This window comes from Syzygium oleosum, unplaced genomic scaffold (genome assembly GCF_021117445.2).
Source record: "Syzygium oleosum isolate NSW1041296 unplaced genomic scaffold, Sole_v2.1 Sole_v2.29, whole genome shotgun sequence".
Classification (NCBI taxonomy): domain Eukaryota; kingdom Viridiplantae; phylum Streptophyta; class Magnoliopsida; order Myrtales; family Myrtaceae; genus Syzygium; species Syzygium oleosum.
In genome coordinates this window covers 3,089,945-3,115,515 of record NW_026607513.1, presented here as the reverse complement: position 1 = coordinate 3,115,515, position 25,571 = coordinate 3,089,945, and the positions used below count along the sequence as shown (strand labels likewise).

Sequence of the window (25,571 nt, the reverse complement as noted above, 5' to 3'; positions counted from 1 at the left end):
ATTGGCTTGTTCTAGTTTGTGCTTGGGCCGAATGTGATGTGGTGCTATGCCGTGTGTGTGGCCGTGAGGTGTGGTGGCGTGGACATGTGAATGTGCATTGAGTTCGTGTGCCGAGTGTGGGTGATCATGTGGTGTTCGTGTGATGAGAATGCGTGTTTGTGAAGTGTACGTGAGATGTGAATTTGGTGCGTGGCTATGTATGTGTGAGGCGTGTATGTTTGGCCGTGCGTGTGCTGGTTGTGTGTAAGTGTGGTTTGAGTGGAACGAGGATATGGAAATGTGAGATTGGTTGGAAAGGATCCGTCCTGAGGCGTGTACGTTTACGCGGGACGATGCCGTCCCTGACGAGGTGTCGATGCCTGACGTGGTCAGAAGACCGTTGGCCTGATGCGTTTTACGCGGGCGCGGTAGAAGGAAAGTGTGTGTAGGATTCCGTCCTGAGGCGTGTACGTTTACGCGGGACGATGCCGTCCCTGACGAGGTGACGATGCCCGGCCCGATGGGGTGACAATGCCTGACGAGGTCAGAAGACCGTTGGCCTGATGCGTTTTACGCGGGCACGGTAGTGGTGGAAAGGTTGAAAATGAGTGGGATTTGGCAAGATAAGCGAGAGGATTGTGAAAAGTGACGCATGGTGTGAGTAGCGTGCGAGTGTGTTCGTATCGCGCGATGTGATGCTTAATTATGGGGTAGAAACTGCTAGGCACGGTATGGGACGTGCCCAAGTGGTTTCTGTCTTATAATTGAGGCACGCGCGCGTCTGTGATTCCTTGCGTGATGTGTTGGCCGTGTTATTGTCTAACGTCTTTGGAACGTGCGTGATGGATTCCGGTAGGGTCGCATGTGATTGTTAGTTTAGCCGATCGTTGTGTGTTATGTGTGTTTTCGTCTGGCGGTACGTGAGTGCCTACGTGGGGTTTGGGGTTGTACACTTATTGAGATTCGTCTCACGGTTGTATAACCGCCACTTTCAGACCCCCGGCCCTAAACCCGGGAAGTGCGCCTTTTCTTTTTGGAAGTCCGGGGAGCTGCTGTTGGTGCCCAGTGGAGCTGCAGGTGAGTTCTAGAGATTCAAGCCAGAGATTCAGAAGCAGACTGGAGGAGGGCGACCCTTAGGTCTTTCCCTAGGATATTTTAGGGGTTGTATAACTTGGGTTATCCGATAGTGAAGTTAAGATAACCAAACCCCTGAACTTTTGTTTAAACGGTGACTGAGGATGTTAGTCTGTATTTATGTCTGTAATATGATATTTGTATATTTGGTGTTGTATGAATATGTGGTTGCTGGATTGTTCTGTTGTTCTACCCCGTTGTCGTCATTATTTGTCCGGGGTTTTATTATTCGCTTCCGCATGTGGCTCTGATGTTTGGGTTGGGTCGGCGACGTTCCTGGGACGTCGCATCATTTCGACCGGAGCAGGGGATGCCGCGAGCTCGTTGGGGTTCGGGGCGTGACATATCCACACCACAAGTTCTATTTCATTTTCTTCAATTCCACATGAAGACTAAACAGTATAAGTATCTCTAGAAAAATGAGCGTGTAGTGAGTAGTACAGATATTTTTCCACTTGACATTGCATATCAGCGAAGAACTTGGGATGTCCTCCGATCAATGAAAAATGGGGCAATCTTTAACCTGAATGCCCGGAGCAGTAGGACAACTAGCGAGAGGGCAGTGATCATCCAATTCCAGGCCCCACCACCTCATTCCATTAATGTCCCTAATCTGCAATGTGAAATAGCAAAGAATGGCCATGAAGGCGACACCAGCATCAAGACCAGAAGACAAAATGTAGTTGTGCCTTGCCCACCAACTTTGGTACCTCCTGTACACATATATGTTGAAGAAAACTCCGATGGTTATCCAACATATGTAGTTCACTACCGTGGCTTGTAGCATGTTCCCCGCGCCACTTATGATGATAGGCATATTGATGAGCCTTACCCATTTCTTCTCAGGAAACATTCGAGAGAGGATCCAGACCGGGACTGGAGCGAGAAGTCCGATGAGAAAGAAATAGTTCATCTTGACATATAGCCCTAGGCGGCCAAACATCCTGAGTGGTCCGACCACACCCCAAATGATGGAGGCATTGTAAAATACATTGTACCCAGGGCACGTCCACTGGCTTCCCACAGGCAATTTGGACGGATGGCACAAGTGATCCATAGATGTGAGGAGCCACCAGGCCGTGCCAAAGTAGACCGAAGATGCAACTACCGTTCCCACCAGCTTCATTCAGGAGAAATAAGTCAATGTTAGTACCTACTACTTGAATGTGTGTAATTATCTGACAACAGTACTAAACATAAGATGAGACATGGAAGTGGTAAATATTGACACTCGGAATTTACCTGAACAATGAACATGGACTTTGGTGGGATTTTCATGTAATGGCCCAACTTAAAGTCTGAAAGAAAAGTTATCGCCTGCACTAGGCTTACATAACCATATGTCTTGAATACAACATTCGCCAGAGGCCTTCCAGGATACAGGTAACCAATTATTAGCTCTGAGATGACATTCAAACCAGGTTGCTGATCATCAAAGGCGACGTCTCATCAATAGCAAGAGGAGATTTACATAGAAGATTGAAAGCGACTTATATTGACTATACCTGGTTTGTGGTGGCCGTGATTACTCCAATCGGCAACATGAAGAATAGAACTATACCAATTGCTAGCATGACTCCCCAGAACGGAAGTTGAAGCTGTCCACCAAATCCTTCACAAGCAACCATGGCGAGTCCGATCATTATCAGCGACAGTGAATAGAACCACCATTGTGGGACAGCATCATAGTTCTTCTTCATCAGTCTAGTATGCACGTCATCGAACTTATCTCGAAAAGTTGCCTTTGTTTGTTGCCAAATAATCCTGTAAATGGAATGTTAGAATCTGCTTTTGACATGATTCATTCTCACTGCTCCGCAAGTTTGTGTGCCACCAATTTTGTAAGCCACATGGTTTTTATCAGTCAATTTCTAAAAGCTATTCTGTTTTATTGCAACAGTTTTGTAGAATTTGTTGATTTATTTTGCACGTGAATAACAGAGAGAATAGAGGTAGTTCTCTATCCATCTAGTGATACTCAATGAAGATTTAAAAGCATTCACCTGCCATGGAAGAGAGCAACATGAGATACCGTAGCTGCCAAGGTCGCAAAGCTCAATCCATAAATAAAAGCGAAGAAGATACTCATGTGAACTTTATTGTAATCATCATATCCTTGCCGATTGAATTCGAAGTTTGTCTCATTCAGGACTAATCCAACGTTGTATTCTTGTCCGTTCGAATCAAAAATGTGCGGTGAGATAATGGGGAACCGCTTGGCTTCGAATGCATTAGTCCAGTAGGCAATACGGATTAACACGTAGACTGTGAGGAAGAAACCGACGATTATGTTTATAATTGCAAACCCTGGGTAGGCTAACGGAGACCCATTGAAGGCAGCAACAGTAGCCCAATCTAGGGCAAAGGAGCCAATACCGAGACCACTACGTCCAGAGCCGATTATTTGCGCTGTGACCGAGTCCGTCCATATCCAACAAACAAAGGATAGGGCAGTTATGGACGGAAACAGATAGTTTGGAACAACATAGTATGCAAAACTCGATACGAGGACTACAAGGAAGAACTGCAGCCTCGTCAATGCTCTTTTGGGCCTGACCTCCTCCTCATGCAGTGCCCTAACAGTCCAATGAAAGTCGACTCTTGACAACGAAAGAAGTAACTGCAGAGAAAGAAGAAAATAAAGCCGTCTTTGAGGCATACCTGAAGAGAGAGACCTGAACCAGGTTTGCTGGCCACCACATGTATGGTGAATCAACAAGGAATTTCCGGAAAATCCCCGCCCACCCATATCCAAGCATCTGCAGTTTTTCGTACATTTTGTTCCATCATGGAAGGTCAATAATCGCAGTAGCTTGTAGACAGGGCAAGAAAACATCAACACTAATGATTGTCAAAGCCCAAGCCAAGAGTGATTACTAATGAATATACCTGTGTAGTTAGTGTTAGCAGCATGGCTGCTAGAGGATGAATATGACGGTGATAAAAGGCCATGACAATGGTGACGATGTTGATGGCATACACACCGTTCGAGCCCGCATTGGCAAATATGGTTATGAGGACATGTTCCTTCAAGTTGAAGGGCCCTGGATTCAATGAGAAGGACCATTTAGTCCCTGGGATGCGAACCGCTTTCTTTGGTAGAACCGCTGCCATAAATTTTCCCAGAGGAAGTACCGCAATCTGAGCTGAAACCGACGTCAAAGAGAGCGAGTTTTGCCGGAAGCTGAAGAACTGATTTAAAAAAGATAGAGCTGCGCATGCAGTGATTCCCAGGAACCATGTTCGAAATGTCAAGCAGGGCAAGGTCGGATCGTCCTTAATTGAAACTGTCAATCTCACTTCCTCGATTGGAGAATCATTTACTTCATCTGCAGATAATTCATCATCCACTAGTGAATGATTGTTGAAAGCAACTCGACAATAGTTTGTGAAAGTTCCAACGAAAGATCGGTTATGGAATAATGCTCATGCCATTCATCAAACAGAAGGAACGAACCCCATCACCTTTGAAACTGCTTGTTACAACCGGTTCTGAGACATAGAGTTTTCCTCATTTATTAAAGGCCATTATGTTAACACGCACACTGACTCAGACGCTTGGTCATGTTTCAACAGATGCAGAAGCAAATACTAAGTTGAGTTCTAAACAGGGCGGTTTCTCCAAAATTTAAACTTCCAAGACTGACTCGCAGCAAAATTTATACAATTAACCAAGTTAACAGTTGAATTGCACTTCCACATTCGGTGTTGCGGTTAAAATCACTGTGATATTCATATAGAGATCAGACACCTTTATTCAGCAGAGTGCAAAAAGAAAACTCTAACAACATATTTTAACGCAAACATCATAAAATCAAAAGAGGTTGCTGTATCTCGAAAGCCAATAGCAAAAGTTCACTAAAGAAAGATTCTTTCACCAGAATTTTCGAGGTTGTGATTATAAGGTTCAAGCTTCTCGGGCTGATAAGAGAGTGGAACTCCAGAGTCATCATACGGTTGCTCCATTCTTGATCTGTAAGAATTGGTATCGCTTTCTAAAGAAGAAGGGCTTAACACTCCGTAAATACTCCGTAAAAATCAGACCCTTATAGCATCTGCCGGCAGGAAGCATATGGGTTAAGGTACGCTTAAGTTTGTCATCTTCGCATGATAAGTCGGGTGGAGTTAGGCTTTTATTTTCAGTCCTCCCTACTACACACAGCTGCTCATGATGGATCACTCTCAGACTCAGAGTACAGCCCAAGGAGAGAACGTTGGTGATCTTACTCTTTTGGGACCTCTCTAAAATGGGATTTGAGAAGAATCTGCAAAGGTTCCTCTTTTGGAAGTCAACAAGTCACGTGAAGTTTAAAGACAAAATTTCTGAGTGGCCACACCCACATCCACTAGTTTTGATGGGGTTATTTCAATTTTGCATCACAAGCTGTGTGTACTTCGATGTGTTCATAAATATCCCCATCCCTGTCTTTCCCTGTCGTATTATAAACAGCATAAGTTTATTGCTTTTCTTTTGCAATCTCAATCATGCACAGTACAATATTCTATGTGTCCATCCATGTCTTTCAATGTTTTCATCCGTAGATGAACCTTTCTTTGGTTTTTGCGGCCCCTTTGGTTTTCATGGTGTAGTTGTACTTAAGTCAATTTGAATAGTTTTACGAAAGTCCAAGAGAGTAGATTTGTCACCAATTCCTGCTTTTGGCAAGTTCCTTCCCCCTATGAATTGCTTGGGATGGACGACACGAACAAGATTGCATTAGACCTCGTTATCTTGCGAACAAATAGCATTCTCCCTTTCTATTCTTTTTCCCCAACGATAGTGTTAAATTACGTCTTGAGTTTAAGCAATCAAACAATACCCGATCTAAAACTATTCACGTAGTCCACATCGCCGACTATATGAAATGTTTATACACATGGAATTTGTTGCGATCGGTGTCGCGCGGGGTTTACACTTATTTCTCAGCCACACAAGGGGAACTTTCTTTCTGACTTCACGTGTGTTGTAGCCACGATATTAAATGAAGGATGGAACCCACAAGCTTCTCTCTTTTAGCCTCACAGGGAAACTCCGCAAGTTGAATTGGCAAAGTAAAAGTGGTGGGCTTGTTTTGTATCCTTTCATTTACTTCTTTCGTTTCTTTCGTTTGTTTCCTTCCTTCCAGCCGCAGCCGACAAAAGGAAAGAGTAACTGAAGATCCCATGCGCACATTAATCGAAGGAGCATGATGGAGACTTACCGCAGTCGCATCATTGATTTAAGTGGGGGGCTCTCGTCGTGTATAAATAGAAAGCTCCTTGTCAGCTCTTCGACAAGCGAAGTGAGAGCACGAAGAAGAAGATGAATAGGTGCTCTGAACACCATGTCTTTTGTGAGTAATATTTACCTCCATCTTGAGTGTTCTAGGTTAGATTAAACATTGTGGATTTCGGATGTAAATTATAAGGTTGGAAAACACTTGAGCGTGAGCTATTGCAACTCTGTGATTCTCCAATTTTACAGTGGATTATTTGTTGGCCTTCCTCGTGGGCGTAAATTCCGACACTTGGACCGAACCACGTAAACCTCTCGTGTTCATCTTTACTGTTCCTCATTTTATTTTCTCTGATAATTTTCATTTTCTAGTGTCCCGATATAATTGCCCGTTTTATATCAAATGGAAACTGAGACAACGACATATTGACGATGTTATTGATAATAAAAATTTGATTGCACAAATGTGGGCCCAATTCCCTAAAAAACCCCCAACTTTACCCTTTATCCCAATTATATCCCAAACTTTTTTTTATCTTATAAAAAACCTCAAACTTTTACTTTTGTCCCAAATCTACCCAATTCACTTTTCGTCTAATTTTTTAATATTATTTTTTATTTTTTCGAATTATTTTTTATTTTTTCTTTTCTTTTCTTTTTCCTTTCCTTTTCTTTTTTTTTTGTTTCACCTTCTGGCCGGTCGCCGGACCGGCGACCGGCCAGAGGCGGGGGCCGGCGAGGTCGGCCCCGCCGGCCGGGCGAGGCTTGGCCCCGTGCTGCCGGGCGAGGGCCGACCTCGCCAATGGCCGTGAGGCCAACCTCGCCAATAGCGGCGGGGCCGACCTCGCTGATGGTCGAGGCGAGGCTCGGCCTCGCCGTTCTTTGCCGGGCGAGGCCGACCTCACCGGTTGCCGGCGGGGCCGACCTCGCCAATAGCCGGCGAGGCTCGGCCTCGCCAGCGCGGAGGGCCGAGCCTCGCCGGATCCGGGCGAGAACTCGGCCACGCCGCCGCCGGGCGAGGCCGACCTCGCCAATAGCGCGAGCAGCTCGCCGAGCCTCGCCGTGGCTGGCGAGGTCGGCCCCACGCGGCGACGGCGAGGTCGGCTCGCCAAAGAACGGCGAGGCCGAGCCTCACTCAGCCACCTGGCGAGGCTTGGCCTCGCCCAATGCCGGCGGGACCGAGCTCGCTACCACGGCGAGGCTCGGCCTCGCCCAACGCCCGAGGCCGAGCCTCGACCCCGCCCCCGCCTGAGCCGTCAGCCGGGCCGGCGCGACCGGCCGAAGGTGAAACAAAAAAAAGAAAAGGAAAGGAAAAAGAAAAGAAAAGAAAAATAAAAAAAATTCGAAAAAATAAAAAATAATATTAAAAAATTGGACGAAAAGTGAATTGGGTAGATTTGGGACAAAAGTAAAAGTTTGAGGTTTTTTATAAGACAAAAAAAAGTTTGGGATATAATTGGGACAAAGGGTAAAGTTAGAGGTTTTTTAGGGAATTGGGCCCACAAATGTGCCAGTTAAGGGACTTCATTGCATAAAAGAAAAATTATAAAACTAGATTGAACAAACAACATTACTTTCAAGGTAAACGCTGTTTATATGTCATGTAGTTGATTATGGGTGCTCAATCGGAGCTCAGTTTTGTCCATGGACATGAACAGGTCAACCCAACCAAATACAAAAACAACAAACATATCGTTCGTAACCCTTTCAACCCATTTATGATATTCTCAGACCCGTTTCATTGAATAGGTTAACATATTACTTGCGTTGACACGATTTTAGATATATTTAAACACGTCAATATACGTTCAAACACATTTCTACATAATAAACACTTGAATATATGTTTGTCAATTCCTAGTAGGGTCAATAATAGTTCAATTGTAAGCATATGTTAGACCTATCTTATTAGAGTTTTGAATATAATAGATAAACTAATCAACTAGGACATCTAATTTCTAAAACACCAAGGATGGTATCTAAATTTTTGCTCCATGGGATACTATCAACACATTGGATCCATTCATTCTTGTTTTTTTCCCTTAATGAACTTGCAGAGAGAAATAATTATCATTGATTTCACTTCAAATTTGCACATGAAACATTGGATCCGACCGTGTACAAAGTCAAGTTTATAAATGATGGTCCCACAAAATATGGTTTTACTTCTCTTTAAGTACAATGCCCAATGGGCCTTGCTGTTGTCTTCCACGATGGATGTGTCATAAGCCTAGTAGGTTCGATCTCGTGCAAAATATTACCTTGTAAGACACAAATACATGCCGAAAATAATTTACAATCTTTAGCTTGATCTGTGTTATATAAGTCAATTTAAAATATATAGGTTGAACTCAAATACGACTCATCATTTACCGCAAAATTGTGCAACTTTTAGACTCAGGCCATGTCATTTTTTTTTTGTTGCAATGTCAAATATACCGCTTGACAATAGTAACTTATCAATCTTGTTATTCGTTTGGCTTTGATTAAACAGGTGCAGAAACAGTTGCGGAAACAGCTACATTTTGAGAGAAAGCCGATTGGTTTGACCCCTGCCGCTTGGTGCATGGTGCAAGCCGAAGATTTTGACAACTGGAATTAAAAGCATGGATAAATCTAGAGTTGGGAAAATTATAGAAAAGTCCTAATTTTTTTGCTAATTAAGTTCTAAACCTTTTGTATTTATGCTAATTCAATCCATCTGGTCAATTATGGCTAGAAATTATTAATGTGGTGCCGTTGTTGCTGACGTAAACAATTTTAAAATTTTTTTAAAATTTTTATGAAATTATTATTATTATTTTCTCTTTCTTTTCCTTCCTTTTTTTCTGTTTTTTCATTGTGGTGGTGAGGCACTGTCTCACTGGATAAATTTGCGGCCTCTAGCAAGGGCTGCCAGGGTCTGGGCGAGGCACAACCTCACCGGATAAATAGTAAGTTGAGTTCTAAACAGTGCACTTTCTCTCTTGCTTTAATACCATGTGAGATTTGGGTGATATCATTGCCAACAGTTCTAAAAGCTAAAATTGTTCAATGAATGTGTGATTTAATTTTTAATTATTATAACAGGTTAAACCGAGTAGACACAACGAAATTGACACGAGAGGAAAGGTCCTAAGATAGTCAAATTTTTCATTTGTGTGTGATCACATGTAAAGTAGATGCACGTTCGATCACACAATAAAGAAAAGCTCAACCTAATTTAGCACTCCCCCCTCCCCCGTGTGTTTATTGTGCATGTGTGCTTTCAACCCCTCACCTCGCCTCTTACCCCGTAACAAGCAACAAAACCACCATCAAGACCACCATTGCGTCCATTTGCAGCTTATCAAACATTACTCTCTCTCTCTCTCTCTCTCTCTCTCTCTCTCTCTCTGTAATTTATGGGCCTAGCAAAACCCAGCCCAAAGCCCATCTAATCTAGCCTTAAGGGAACTGCAGACAGGAGAGAGAAAATTTGCGCGTACATGTCTCTGATGACTCGACAAGCCGGATTAACTCCAATTCGCAATGTCTAGTAACGATTCAAGCTATTTGTTCATCTAATCAAAGTAATTTTCGAAGTTAAAGCGTAAATTCAGACTTATGTGAATTCTGAATTGCGGAGTCCGATTTAGGAGTTGTTGAGCTATGGAATTGTATGAAAATGATAGTTCAAAGAGTTGTCGAGCCACAGGGTTTGACGAAATTCCATTCCAAATTACTGTTTGATCGAAACGAATTTTTTGAAGTTTCGCTTGCAAGCGCCCCATAGGGAATAGGTTTGAATAATTACTTTGGGCCACAGTTTTGTTGGCTTGTAGGAGGCAATTTGTCAATGATCAAGCTTAGTATAGTCAATTTGTAGTTGAGTTAGCGTTTTACTTGATTTTGATATTGTTTCTCGCTTATTTGATAGGATTGCGAGTTCGTCGTCTCGAACAATCTTTATTGTTTGATGTTAAGGCATTTTTAGGTGAGTGGTGCATATCTCTTCCTTGAATTTATAGATTCATGACTTGAAAGTGATAGGGATTCAATATGTTATGAGTTACAAAATAGTAAGCTATAACGTCTAAATTTATAAATTTGCACATACATGCCTCCGACATCTCGACAAGCCGGATTAACTCCAATTCACAACGTCAGGTAATGATTCAAGTTATTTGTTCATCTAATCAGAGTAATTTTCGAATTTAGGGCATAAATTCGGGCTTATGTGAATTCTGAATTGCGGAGTCAGATTTAGTAGTTGTTAAGCCGTGGAATTATATGAAAATGATAGTTTAGGAAGTTGTGGATCCATGGGTCTATTCCAAGTTGCGGTTGATCAGAATGAATTTTTAAAGTTTCGCGTGTAAGCTCCGCATAGTGAATAGCTTTGAATAATTACTTTGGGCAAGCGTTTTATTGGCCTGTGGGAGGCAAATTTTCAAGGATCAAGCTTAGTTTAGTCGATTTGTAGCTGAGGTAGCATTTTACTTGATTTTGATATTGTTTCTCACTCATTTGATAGGACTGTGAGTTTACAATTCTATTACTTTGCAAATCTACTTGATTTTGAATAATTACTCTATTACTTTGCAAATCTAGTTTACAAAATGATTTGAGAAATGCTTTAAAAATGGTATTCTAACTGATGAACTAAGTTGTGAAAGAGTATATGTTTAGGTTTATGAAATGTATTATGATTTATGCTATGGATTTTGGATTGATTTTTTGGATTATTAAAATATGATAGTTTGATGCTCATTATCATTGTGAACACGAATATGGACTTTTGGAGATGCATAATAGTTTTAGGATATCCTTTTGTGCCAAGGGGAAAATTACCAATTCAGTCCTCAACCTATTGCATTTGTGCCAATTCAGTCATAAACCTTTCAATTTGGCCAATTCAGTCCTAAACTTTTTGCAAACCAGCCAATTCAGTCTTTTTGACTGGCCGGCGCTGACGTGGCGCCGGCCGGCGTCCACGTGGCAATATTTTAATATTTTTTTCGAATTTTTTTCTTTTTTCTTTTTTCTTTTCCTTCTCCTCCCCACCGCCCGGCTAGGGGGAGCCGTCGGCGAGGGCCCGGCCCGGCGAGGCGAGCCGGGCCTCGCCGCCGGGCCGGGCGGGACGGAGCTCGCCCGGCCCATGGCGAGCCGGGCGAGCGACGAGGGCCCAGCTCGCCATGGATGGGCGAGCTTCGCCTCGCCCCGATCCGGCGAGGCGGAGCTCGCCCACCCATGGCGAGCTCCGCCGCCAGATCCGGGCGAGGCGGAGCTCGCCTTGGCCGGGCGAACTCCGCCTCGCCCGGATCTCGGGCGAGGCGGAGCTCGCCATGGCTGGGTGAGCTCCGCCGCCGGATCTGGGCGAGGCGGAGCTCGCCTTAGCCGGGCGAGCTCCGCCCTCGCCCGATCCGGCGAGGCGGAGCTCGCCATGGCGGTGGCGAGCTTCGCCTTGCCGCCACTGGGCGAGCTCCGCCCTCGCCCAGCGGCGGCGAGGGCCCAGCTCGCCTCGCCGGAGCTGGGCCATCGCCGGCGAGCCTCCCCCCTGGCCGGACTGGCCAAGGGGGAGAAGGAAAAGAAAAAAAAATTCGAAAATAATAATAAAAAAATATTAAAATATTGCCACGTGGACGCCGGCCGGTGCCACGTCAGGCCGGCCGGCCAAAAGGACTGAATTGGCTGGTTTGCAAAAGGTTTAGGACTGAATTGGCCAAATTGAAAGGTTTAGGACTGAATTGGCACAAATGCAATAGGTTTAGGACTGAATTGAAAGGTTATATCTATTACTTTGCAAATCTGGTTTACGAAATGATTTGAGAAATGCTTTAAAAATGGTATTCTAACTGATGAACTAAGTTGTGAAAGAGTATATGTTTAGGTTTATGAAATGTATTCTGATTTATGCTATGGATTTTGGATTGATTTTTTGGATTATTAAAATATGATAGTTTGATGCTCATTATCATTGTGAACACGAATATGGACTTTTGGAGATGCATAATAGTTTTAGGATATCCTTTTGTGCCAAGCTACCAGCTGACAATATGTGGACACCTTGTTAGGGCACATTGTCACCAAGCGTTATGTTGTAACCATGATTAGATATTGAGCATGAATTGATTGATGGAATAGACCATTGATGTATTATTCAATATTGTTGATTTAAATGCTTATTTTTGATACGTATAAAGCTCTATTGACATGAAATAACTTTATTTGATATGATACGTAAATTATGTTATGAGTTTAGATTATTGAGTTTTGGTATTGCTTATAAATTTGCATAGTGGGTGTTCTATCTGCTTAAAGAGATCTGTACTACTTAGTGGACTGTAATTAGTATGGCTAGTGGCAAGTAGAGCGAGAGGGTTATTAGCAGGGAGTATGGGTTGAGATAGTTGTATTTAAGTGTGAGATGGGTATATGTAAGGTTTAGTTAGATATGTTTAGAAATATAAACATATTTTGTTTCTTTTTGTGGAATTTAGAAATATCTTTTTGTAACTAATTCCTTGTTTTATTGGATATATATTTCGATAATAGTTTAATATTGATTCATGTTTGAGGGTGCCTTCTTTTTTGGATGGCCGTGTCATTTCCTTTATTTTTTAATCCCATCTCTAATAGTCCAAAGATTCAAATCTGTGTAACATTCTGAACAATTCATGTAGAGCACCGCAAATACAATTAAAACTTGAATAGCTCCTACATAAAGGAGAAGTTGCGCAGCAGTTACGAAAGAACCAATCCCTAGGTGAACTACAAGAACCTAGAGCAACAACTCGGGAGGATACAACTGACAATGGACGCGATTTCAGACTGACTTAATGTCCTGGGGCTAGAGAGAAACCTAGGTGAGGACAAAGAAGTGGGCGTCTGAGTGTTAACATAATGGCCTTTGATAAATGAGGAAAACTCTATGTCTCAGAACCGGTTGTAACAAGCAGTTTCAAAGGTGATGGGGTTCGTTCCTTCTGTTTGATGAATGGCATGAGCATTATTCCATAACCCATCTTTCATTGGAACTTTCATAAACTATTGTCGAGTTGCTTTCAACAATCATTCACTAGTGGATGATGAATTATCTGCAGATGAAGTAAATGATTCTCCAATCGAGGAAGTGAGATTGACCGTTTCGATTAAGGACGATCCGACCTTGCCCTGCTTGACATTTCGAACATGGTTCCTAGGAATCACCGCATGTGCAGCTCTGTCTTTTTTAAATCAGTTCTTCGGCTTCCGCCAAAACTCGCTCTCTTTGACGCCGGTATCTGCTCAGATTGCCGTACTTCCTCTGGGAAAATTTATGGCGGCAGTTCTACCGAAGAAAGCGGTTTGTGTCCCAGGGACTAAATGGTCTTTCTCATTGAATCCAGGGCCCTTCAACTTGAAGGAACATGTCCTAATAACCATATTCGCCAATGCGGGCTCGAGCAGCATATACGCCATCTACATCATCACCATTGTCATGGCCTTTTATCACTGTCATATTCATCCTTCAGCAAATGCTTCTGACACTAACTACACAGGTATATTCATTAGTAATCACTCTTGGCCTGGGCTTTGACAATCATTAGTGTTGATGTTTTCTTGCCCTGTCTACAAGCTACTGTGATTATTGACCCTCCATGATGGAACAAAAAGTACGAAAAACTGCAGATGCTTGGATATGGGTGGGCGGGGATTTTCCAGAAATTCCTTGTTGATTCACCATACATGTGATGGCCAGCAAACCTGGTTCAGGTCTCTCTCTTTAGGTATGCCTCAAAGACGGCTTTATTTTCTTCTTTCTCTGCAGTTACTTCTTTCGTTGTCAAGAGTCGATTTTCGTTGGACTTTTAGGGCACTGCATGAGGAGGAGGTTAGGCCCAAAAGAGCATTGACGAGGCTGCAGTTCTTCCTTGTAGCCTCGTATCGAGTTTCGCATACTATGTTGTTCCAAACTATCATTCCCTATCCTTTGTATGTTGGATATGGAAGGACTCGATCCACAGCGCAAATAATTGGCTCGGACGTAGTGGTCTCAGTATTGGCTCCTTTGCCCTGGATTGGGCTACTGTTGCTGCCTTCAATGGATCTTCGTTAGCCTACCCAAGATTTGCAATTATAAACATAATTGTCGGTTTCTTCCTCACAGTCTACGTGTTAATCCCTATCGACTACTGGACCAATGCATTCGAAGCCAAGCGCTTCCCCATTATCTCATCGCACATTTTTTATGCTAATGGACAAGAATACAACGTCGCATTAGTCCTGAATGGGACAAACTTCGAATTCAATCGGCAAGGATATGATGATTACAATAAAGTTCACATGAGTATCTTCTTCGCTTTTATTTATGGATTGAGCTTTGTGACCTTGGCAGCTACGGTATCTCATGTCGCTCTCTTCCATGGCAGGTGAATGCTTTTAACTCTTTGTACTGGTTACTGAGTATCACTAGATGGATAGAGAACTACCTCTATTCTTTACGTTATTCACACATAAAATAAATCACCAAATTCTACAAAGCATGCATGTACAACGTGAATAGCTTTTAGAAATTGGATCGATAAAAGCCATGTGGCTTACAAAATTGGTGGCACACAAACTTGCGGAGCAGTGAGGATGAATCATCTCAAAAGCGGATTCTAACATTCCATTTACAGGATTATTTGGCAACAAACAAGGGCAGCTTTTAAAGATAAGTTCGATGACGTGCATACTAGACTGATGAAGAAGAACTATGATGCTGTCCCGCAATGGTGGTTCTATTCACTGATCCTGATAATGACCGGACTCGCCATGGCTGCTTGTGAAGGATTTGGCGGGCAGCTTCAACTTCCGTTCTGGGGAGCTATCCTAGCAATCGGTATAGCTGTATTCTTCATGTTGCCAATTGGAGTGATCACGGCTACCACAAACCAGGTATAGTCAATAAAATCGTTTCTGATCTTCTATGAAAATCTCCTCTTGCTATTGATGAGACATTGCCTTTCGTGTTCAGCAACCCGGATTGAATGTCATCACGGAGCTGATAATCGGTTACCTGTATCCTGGAAGGCCTCTGGCGAATGTGGCATTCAAGACATATGGTTATATAAGCATGGGGCAGGCGATAACTTTTCTTTCAGACTTTAAGTTGGGCCATTACATGAAAATCGCAACAATGAACATGGACTTTGGTGGGATTTTCATGTAATGGCCCAACTTAAAGTCTGAAAGAAAAGTTATCGCCTGCCCCATGCTTATATAACCATATGTCTTGAATGCCACATTCGCCAGAGGCCTTCCAGGATACAGGTAACCGATTATCAGCTCCGTGATGACATTCAATCCGGGTTGCTAAACACGGAAGGCAATGTCTCATCAATAGCAAGAGGAGATTTTCATAGAAGATCAGAAACGATTTTATTGACTATACCTGGTTTGTGGTAGCCGTGATCACTCCAATTGGCAACATGAAGAATACAACTATACCGATTGCTAGGATAACTCCCCAGAACGGAAGTTGAAGCTGCCCGCCAAATCCTTCACAAGCAGCCACGGCGAGTCCGGTCATTATCGAGATCAGTGAATAGAACCACCATTGCGGGACAGCATCATAGTTCTTCTTCATCAGTCTAGTATGCACGTCATCGAACTTATCTTTAAAAGCTGCCCTTGTTTGCCAAATAATCCTGTAAATGGAATGTTAGAATCCGCTTTTGAGATGATTCATCCTCACTGCTCCGCAAGTGTGTGTGCCACCAATTTTGTAAGCCACATGGTTTTTATCACCAATTTCTAAAAGCTATTCTGTTTTTACTCGCAACAGCTTTGTAGAATTTGGTGATTTATTTTGCAGTGAATAATGTAAAGAATAGAGGTAGTTCTCTATCCATCTAGTGATACTCAGTGACCAGTACAAAGAGTTAAAAGCATTCACCTGCCATGGAAGAGAGCGACATGAGATACCGTAGTTGCCAAGGTCGCAAAGCTCAATCCATAAATAAAAGCGAAGAAGATACTCAGGTGAACTTTACTGTAGTCATCATATCCTTGCTGATTGAATTCGAAGTTTGTCCCATTCAGGACTAATGCGACGTTGTATTCTTGTCCGTTAGCATCAAACATGTGCGATGAGATAATGGGGAACCGCTTGGCTTCGAATGCGTTGGACCAGTAGGCAATAGGGATTAACACGTAGACTGTGAGGAAGAAACCGACAATTATGTTTATAATTGCAAACCTTGGGTAGGCTAACGGAGATCCATTGAAGGCAGCAACAGTAGCCCAATCCAGGGCAAAGGAGCCAATACCGAGACCACTACGTCCGGAGCCAATTATTTGCGCTGTGACTGAGTCCTTCCATATCCAACATACAAAGGATAGGGAACAGATAGTTTGGAACAACATAGTATGCGAAACTCGATACGAGGACTACAAGGAAGAACTGCAGCCTCGTCAATGCTCTTTTGGGCCTGACCTCCTCCTCATGCAGTGCCCTAAAAGTCCAACGAAAGTCGACTCTTGACAACGAAAGAAGTAACTGTAGAGAAAGAAGAAAATAAAGCCGTCTTCTAGGTATACCTGAAGAGAGAGACCTGAACCAGGTTCACTGGCCACCACATGTATGGCGAATCAACAAGGAATTTCCGGAATATCCCCGCCCATCCATATCCAAGCATCTGCAATTTTTCGTACATTTTTGTTCCAGCATGGAAGGTCAATAATCACAGTAGCTTGCAGACAGGGTAAGAAAACATCAACACTAATGATTGTCAAATTACTAATGAGTATACCCGTGTAGTTAGTGTCAGCAGCATGGCTTCTAGAGGATGAATATGACGGTGATAAAAGGCCATGACAATGGTGATGATGTTGATGGCGTACACGCCGCTTGAGCCCGCATTGGCGAATATGGTTATGAGGACATGTTCCTTCAAGTTGAAGGGTCCTCGATTCAATGAGAAAGACCATTTAGTCCCTGGGACGCGAACGGCTTTCTCCGGTAGAACCGCCGCCATAAATTTTCCCGGAGGAAGTACCGCAATCTGAGTGGTAACAAACGTCAAAGAGAGCGGGTTTTGCCAGAAGCTGAAGAACTGGTTTAAAAATGACAGAGCTGCGCATGCGGTGATTCCCAGAAACCATTTTCGAAATGTCAAGCAGGGCAAGGTTGGATCGTCCTTAATTGAAACGGTCAATCTCACTTCCTCGATTGGTGAATCATTTACTTCATCTGCATATAATTCATCATCCACTAGTGAATGATTGTTGAAAGCAACTCGACAATAGTTTATGAAAGTTCCAATGAAAGATGGGTTATGGTATAATGCTAATGCCATTCATCAAACAGAACGAACGAACCCAATTACCTTTGAAACTGCTTGTTACAACCGGTTCTGAGACATAGAGTTTTCCTCATAATGTTAACACGCACACTGACTCAGACGCTTGGTCATGTTTCAACAGATGCAGAAGCAAATAGTAAGTTGAGTTCTAAACAGGGCGGTTTCTCCAAAATTTAAACTTCCAGGACTGACTCGCAGCAAAAGTTATTGAATTAACCAAGTTAACAGTTGAATTGCACTTCCACATTCAGTGTTGCGGTTAAAACTCACTGTGATATTCATATACAGATCAGACACCTTTATTCAGCAGAGTTTAAAAAGAAAATCCAACAACATATTTTAACAAACATCATACAATCAAAACAAGTTGCTTTATCTCGAAAACCCAATATCAAAAGTTCACTAATGAAAGAATAATTTACCAGAATTTTCGAGCTTGTGACTATCAGGTTCAAGCTTCTCTGGCTGATAAGATGGTGAAACTCCAGAGTCATCGTACGTTTGCTCCATTCTTGATCTGTAAGAATTGGTATTATTTTCTAAAGAAGAACGGCTTAACACTCCGTAAAAATAAGAGTCTCTTATAGCATCTGCCAGCAGGAAGCATGTGGGTTAAGCATGCGGCTTAACACCCACATCCACTAGTTTTGATGGGGTTATTTCAATTTTGCATCAGAAGCTTGTTCTTCTTCCATGTGGTTCATTAATATCCCCATCCCTGTCATTCCCTATCGTATCATAAACAGTATGAGTTTATTACTTTTCTTTTGCAATCTCGATCATGCACAGTACAATATTCTATGTGTCCATTAATGTCTTTAAATGTTTTCATATTCGTAAATGAACCTTTCCTTGGTTTTTTCAGCCCCTTCGGTCTTCATGATGTAGTTAAGGAATGGTTCTACGAAAGTCCACGAGGGTAGATTTGTGACCAATTCCTGCTTTTGGCAAGTTCCTTCCCCCTATGAAATAATTGCATTAGACCTCAACATCTTACGAACAAATAGCATTCTCCTTTTCTATTCTTTTTTTCCCTAATTATAGTGTTAAATTATGTCTCCAGTTTAAGTCATTGAGCAATACCCGATCTAAAAAATTTTACGTAGGCCACATGGCTGACTATATGAAATGTTTATGCACATGGGATTTGCTGTGATGGGTGTCGTGGGTGATTTACATTTATTTCTTGGCCATAGAAGGGGAACTTTCTTTCTGATTGCTTAGATAGCCGACGAAGACTTCATCCCTTCAAGGGGATAATTGTCCAGCAAATCCTAAACCTATTATATGGCAGTCAATTTAGTCATAAATATTTCAATTGTGTTAATTTAGTCCCAAACATTTTGATAATTTGCCAATTTACTCTTAAACCTCCCTAAACCTTTTAAAGATTTGCCAATTTAGTCATAAACCTATTATTTCGATATTTAGCCGAAAGATCTACATTGACAAATCGTCAAACAAATCATCAAAAGATTTATGACTAAATTAGCAAATCATCAAAAAATTTAGGGCTAAATTGACACAATTAAAATGTTTGTGATTAAATTGAGGTTTATGACTAAATTGATCAGTTGAAAAACTTAGGACTGAATTGGTCTTGGTACAATGGATTTAGAATTTTTGGGACAATTTTCCCCGCCTCCACGTGCAGTAACCGCGTTATCAAATGAAGGGGGAACCCACGAGCTTCTCTCTTTTGTGTTCACACGGGAACTCCTTCGCACGTAGAATTGGCAAAAGTGAAAGTCGTGGGCTTGTTTTGTATTCCTTTCATTTACTTCTTTTGTTTCTTTCCTTTGTTTCCTTCCTTCCAGCTGCAGCCAACAAAAGGAAAGAGTTGGTGAAGCACCCATGCGCACATTCATCGAAGGAGCAAGGTGGAGACTTACGCGCAGCCGCATCATTGATTTAGGTGGGGGGCTCTTCTCGTGTATAAATAGAAAGCTCCTTGTCATCTCTTTGACATGCGAAGTCAGAGCACGAAGAAGAAGATGAATATATGATCAGAACACCTCGTCTTTTGTGCATAATATTTACATCCATCTTGAGTGTTTTTACGTTAGATTAAACGTTTGTGGATTTCGGATGTAAATTTACAGGATCGGGAGACATTTGAACGTGAGTTACTGCAATTATGTGATTCTTCGATTTTATGGTAGATAATTTGTTGGCTCTTCTCGTAAGCGTAAATTCCGACGCTTAAACTGAACAACGTAAATCTCCCGTGTTCACCTTTATTGTTTCCCATTTTATTTTCTCTGATAATCTTCATCTTCTCGTGTCTCGATAAAATTGCCCATTTTATATCAAATGGAAACTGACACAATGGCGGATTGACAATGTTAGTGATAATAAAAATTTGATTGGACAAATAGTTAAGGGACTTCATGGCATAAAAGAAAAGTTAGTAAACTGAATTGAACAAACAACATTACTTTGGAGGTAAACGTGGTTTATCTGTCAGGTAGTTGATTATGGGTGCTCAGTCGGAGCTCAGTTTTGTCCATGGACATGAACAGGTCGACCCAACAAAATGCACAAACAACAAACATATCGTTCGTGACCGTTTCAACTCATTTATGACATTTTTAGACCCGTTTTATTGAACAGGTTAACATATTGCTCGTGTTGACATGATTTTAGATATATTTAAACACATACAGTTCAATTGTAAGCATATGTTAGACTTATCTTATACGAGTTTGTAAATCCAGAGATAAACTAATCAACGAGGATATCTGATTTCTAAAACACCAAGGATGGTATCTAAATATTTGCTCCATGGGATACTGTCAACACGTTGAATCCATCCATTCTTGTTTTTTTGCCCTTAATGAACTTTCAGAGAGAAATAAATGATCATTGATTTCACTTCAAATTTGCAAATGAAACATTGGATCCGACCGTGTACAAAGTCAAGTGTATAAATGATGGTCCCACAAAATACGGTTTTACTTCTCTTTTAAGTATAATGCCCAATGGGCCTTGCTGTTATCTTCTGCGATTAATGTGTCATAAGCCTAGTGGGTTGGATATCGTGCAAAATATTACCTTGTAAGACACAAATACATGTCGAAAATTATTTACAATCTTCAGCTTGATCTGTGTTATATAAGTCAATTTAAAAATATAGGTTTAACTCAAATATGACTCGTCAAAAACCGCAAAATTCGCAACTTTTATACTTAGGCCATGTCATTTTTTTCGTTGCAATGTCATATTTACTGCTTGACAACGGTAACTTCTCGATCTTGTTATTCTTTTGGCTTTGATTAAACAGTTGCAGAAACAGCTACAGCTTGGTGCATGGTGCAAGCCGAAGATTTTGACAAATGGAATTAAAAGCATGGATAAGAGTTTGTTTGGAGAGATTTTACTTTTGACATTTTTCTAATCTTAACTAAGTGAAATTTTCACAATCTATAAATATTGTCACATAATTGTATGGATAATCATATAAAATTTGAATAATATTTCAGATCTGGACAAGAAAAAAAGGTTGGAACCGTGCTTATTTGCTGTGTTTTATTGGATCGTCGCGGTTTGCCTCTTTCTAGAAGTATAAAAAACTAAGAAATTTCCCTCAACAAGTTATGTGCGTGTAAGCTTTGGGTGTTTGTGTTTGCGAGCTTCGACTAAGCGCTCTTCGATCTCATTGCAGCAGAAAACAGCTATTTGAAGTCCCGACTTGAAGCAAGATTAAAGGTCTTTAGGATTTAATCGATGACTCCAACACTCAACTAATGAAAAGAATCTAGTTCTTGCAAACCTCAAGACTAGACACATAGATTACATGCAAACACGACGAAAATAGTTAAAGAAATCAACGCTCACATTCTCGACCTTTCGACTCTAGGAGGTAGTTAAAGTAATCAACGCTCACATTGTCGACCTTTCGACTCTAGGAGAGTGTCGACACGTCTCCCTGTGGCATCGATTCTGTTTACAATTCTGGCGTGGTTTCTCCACACGACCAAGGGGACCACCAACCCGGCGACCACCAACGACACATAAAATCCCCCTAGCAAATTTGCTGGGACAGCCTCAGATTTTGGGAATTGGGATACAAGACTATAAGAGAAGGCAGTGCCGAGAATGACCATAGCGATGCAAACCATGTTAGTGCGAGGCAATAGTGGAATAGCGGTGGCCCAGATTGCGCCGATGGAGGTGAAAAAGGCCATGCTGTTGACGACCGAGAAGAAATATAGACTCCAGCCGTTCATGATAATGTCTCCGGCTTGATGCGAGTTTTCAATACTGGCGGCGGTGGAATTGGTCGAGGGATTTGAAGAGGAATCCTGCCAGTATCCTCCTGGAGGACTGAGAGCGGCTTGGTAAGTGGCGGTCGCAATTAAGGTAGACACGACAAGGATTATGTCGCGAGCTGTTTCATCTCCAAAGCCAAAGAAAAATTCGTACTTCTCTAGGCCAGTTAGTTCCATGCTAAAAAACCGTGATAGAGAGAGGGGGGGATGGCTAGAACATCTTTTAGGGCGTAACCTCTTCTCAAGATTTTGATTGTGGCGAGGATTTTCTATAAAGATGTCAAAAGCCGTCTTACCCTCAGAGTTCTTCGCATTTACATCCGCGTGTTTGATCAGAAGCTTGATGATCTGGAAGAAATGTAAAGGAAACAAAATGATGTATGCATACCTTCAATTTGAATCACTGCTTTGTCACTAGCTTAACCATTTTGCACGAAGTTAGCTCATGCCATATGTTTGAATAATGCTAGTGATGCAACAACTGATGTACAAATGAAAAAAGTTCATTGGACCTTATTTATCAAACAAAATCATTTCAACCAATGTAATAGAGTCCCGAATCTTTTCAAAAAGCGTAATTTAGTCATTTCACATGAAATTATTTACATGATAGCTAGGAATTGCCCATGTGAGTTATAATGTAGGTGAATCCCCATAAGTGATGACTTGAATGACTAATTATTCAAAAAAGTTTAAAACTTAATCACATCAACTGAAAGGTTTATAATTCAATTTTAATTTGTGTGTGTATGCTATGAAGGGGAAGATTACTTATTTTTTTTTGGTCGAAAAGGAAGACTACCTTAGACAGGTATACTTATAGCCTATGTGCATAACATTCTACTAGTCAGGGAGTAATTTTCCCGTCCACAAAGTGATTGTTTTATGGTTGTATGGGATTGTCCATGTTAGCTTTCATTGCACTAGTTTCTGTTTAGTACAATATTTTCGGATGGACTGATTTTGAAAGAAGGAGAGAAATTTTGCTAATCAATAGTAAAAACAAAGAATAGACAACGATGAATTAAGTTAGTAGGTATAACTTAGAGATATTGAGCTCACTAACAACTGAATTTTATAGGGGTTCGAAGGAAACAATTTCAATCATACCTTTACTCTCCACTAATTAAACTGTAGGCAAGGTAATCTCTACATCACTTCTTTATCCTCCAACCAAAAAATTGTTAGGCCTATTAAAAAGAAACCAAACAAGTTGATCCCGTTATAATCTCCTCTCTCTGAATGTTTTTAAAAACGATGTATTTTCAACACCTTGTGTTTCATTATCATTACATTGTTTCTTGGATTAGATTATGTCGAAGTCAAGGATCGAACAATAAAAGCACGAACAACCACGGAATCAATGTACTATGCTGGCATGAACTATTACCTTAGGTTGCTTATTAGACACAGCAATATGCAAGACGTTGTTACCATCGTGGTCTTTCCATTTCAAGATATGTGTCAGATTGACTCGTTGAAGCCATCCAAACAAAACCTTGAATGCTTCAACGTTTTGGTTCTTGAGGGCAATGTGAACCGCAGTCTCACCTCGACTCGTCAAGTCTTTGATAGACGGTTTGCAAGCAAAAAGGAATTCGGCCAAGAGCTCCGGCTCATTCTCTCCTTGTTTCTCGGCGATATAATGCAAAGGGGTGAAACCGCATCGTCCTCGGACTCGGATCAACTTGGGGTCGAAGGTCTTAAGTGCCCTCGCGGTGTCATAATGCTGGAATTTCAAAGCCAAGTGCATGGGGTTGTAACCCTCCGGATTTAGCTTCCGAGCGAACGATGGTTTCATAATGGCCATCTCCATGGCCACGTCGGTTTTCCCAGCGGCCGCCGCAATGTGTAGTGGAGTGTTTGGGAAGGGGTCCTTAGATGCACGATCTAAGAGTTTTCGCTCCTCCACGATCAACCTGTGTAGCTCATCAACATCGTCATGTTCTATTGCTTGTTCAAGCCGAGTGTCCCTAACCTTTCTTTCTTCTTTTTTTGCCAGACTCGTGGCCATTGTTTGAGGAGGGAAATGTAGGAGCAGAGGGGCTTTGCTCGTTGATGATCGGGCAAAATCATATATAGTGCCACGGTCAACGAAAATTTAGTTAGATGAGTCAACAAGTGTACAGGTGGGCCCAACGCCACGTTGGGGTGAGTGGGGCCCAATAGGGGCCCAATATATCTTAGACGGTGCTTTTCTCTCTACCCTGTCAATTTCCCTTTTTTATTTCTCCATGTAAAATAATGAGCGAATAAAGCTGAAAGCAAAATAAATAAAGGTAAAGCAAACCAAAAAAAGAAAAAAAGAAAAAGAAAAGTAAAAGTGCCACTTCCCATCAACCCATCGAATCTTTCTCAGATAATAGAAAAGCAGTCACGCCTAGTTATTGCAAATCCCAAACTAAAGAAGATAATTTGCAGAATTTAATAGAAGATTTGAGGAGTTAATGCACCAGACCTGCTTTCTCCTTTATTTAAAACGAGTCCACTTGTAAACTTAAGAACAATATTATCTCCTCGAGCTCAAGATCTTGCATCAGTTCTTCGATTTGATTCAATATAGGAAGGCGAGTTCTCTACTCTTGACCGTAACGGTTTATTGAATGAAGATTTTGAGTTTCGAGTTTAGCATCGAATTAACTCGTAAAATAAAGCTCTTTTAAATCGTGGATGCACAACAAATTTGACAATTTATTTATAAATTGGTAAGTCACTGGTGGGTTCTTCATCGCTTGCACCTTTTTAATGTAATTGGCAGGTGAGCTTTCCATAGTCAAAAATCAAATAGCTGCTAACAATAGTTCACTTGCTTTTTAATCTCAAAGCTTTTAATCCAAAAGTTTTAGGAATGCTCTCGTGAATTATAACTATGTATTGCAAAACCGTAGTGCAAAATTAGTTTACATAGCTACTAGCTTACTTTGGGGAGGAGTTAGTAATTTAAACTTAAATATATCATATCCTATGACTATCAAAAGCCAACTTTTAGTTGGAATTTTAAAACAACCACGTAAATGATGATAACTGACCCAATTAAGATCGTAACTTTGTTCTAGAGTTGGTTACTCGAGCTTCACATTTAAATATTGATAACTTACTTGAACCGCCAATTTGTTTGCCAACTACAACTAATTGATAAGCTCCTAAAAAAAAGAAGTCAGTCAATTATAGGAATAGTTTTTTTTTTGGTAACCCGGGAACCCCCCGCACGGCCGACAGCCGGGGAGGTAAACCCGGGGTGACGCTAGCGCAGGACCCACCACCATGACGTCACGTTTAAGAATCCCTAACGCCAGCGTTGGGATTCGAACTCCTACCCTTCGTGAGGAGAGGGGAGCCCGAAGCCAGCGCAGCCGCTGAGGGCGGTGGTAAATTCGACTGAAATATAGGAATAGTTGATACCTTGAAACAATCAAAAGAATACTGGTAAGTCGACTCAAATAAGAATTGATAAATTCGTATACGAGCTGATGACCTTAACACGTCTGTCAGCTCTGCAAATGAATCCGGGTAAATTGTTGGAACAATTAATAATTTGAAAATAATCAAATGTACATTATTACAACTCAAATAAGAGTTGGTAACTCAAGTTTCACAAATAAATTTCTTAAGCTTTTGAAAAAGTCGGGTAAGGTTTAAAAGTGATGGTAACTTTGTAAAAGTGTTGATAACTTTAACCCCCCC

The 25,571-nt window shown here is 41.5% G+C and overlaps 2 protein-coding genes and 1 pseudogene across 4 annotated transcripts; 1 reads left to right on the top strand and 2 right to left on the bottom strand.

Annotated features, from left to right (window-relative positions):
• Positions 1-1,472: 1,472 nt before the first annotated feature.
• Positions 1,473-18,138, bottom strand: LOC115667828 (oligopeptide transporter 1-like). Of its 3 annotated transcripts, none has more exons than XM_056303953.1 (7): positions 18,039-18,138; positions 4,003-4,442; positions 3,775-3,872; positions 3,117-3,689; positions 2,619-2,877; positions 2,356-2,538; positions 1,473-2,233 (listed from the first exon to the last, which is right to left on the bottom strand). In XM_056303953.1, the coding sequence occupies exons 1-7, from the start codon at positions 18,124-18,126 to the stop codon at positions 1,610-1,612; spliced, it is 2,265 nt and encodes a 754-aa protein (XP_056159928.1). In that variant the 5' UTR covers positions 18,127-18,138; the 3' UTR covers positions 1,473-1,609. The 3 variants fall into 3 exon arrangements, with proteins under 3 accessions (XP_056159928.1, XP_056159927.1, XP_056159929.1); XM_056303952.1 differs by lacking the exon at positions 18,039-18,138 and adding an exon at positions 4,992-5,397; XM_056303954.1 differs by lacking the exons at positions 3,117-3,689; positions 18,039-18,138 and adding an exon at positions 4,992-5,397.
• On the top strand, positions 9,975-15,482 carry LOC115666819 (oligopeptide transporter 1-like; annotated as a pseudogene).
• A 3,347-nt stretch (positions 18,139-21,485) lies between the features above and the next one.
• LOC115665379 (ankyrin repeat-containing protein BDA1-like) lies at positions 21,486-23,922 on the bottom strand. Its single transcript, XM_030587256.2, has 2 exons — positions 23,278-23,922; positions 21,486-22,235 (listed from the first exon to the last, which is right to left on the bottom strand). The coding sequence occupies exons 1-2, from the start codon at positions 23,899-23,901 to the stop codon at positions 21,492-21,494; spliced, it is 1,368 nt and encodes a 455-aa protein (XP_030443116.2). The 5' UTR covers positions 23,902-23,922; the 3' UTR covers positions 21,486-21,491.
• Between the last annotated feature and the right edge of the window lie 1,649 nt (positions 23,923-25,571).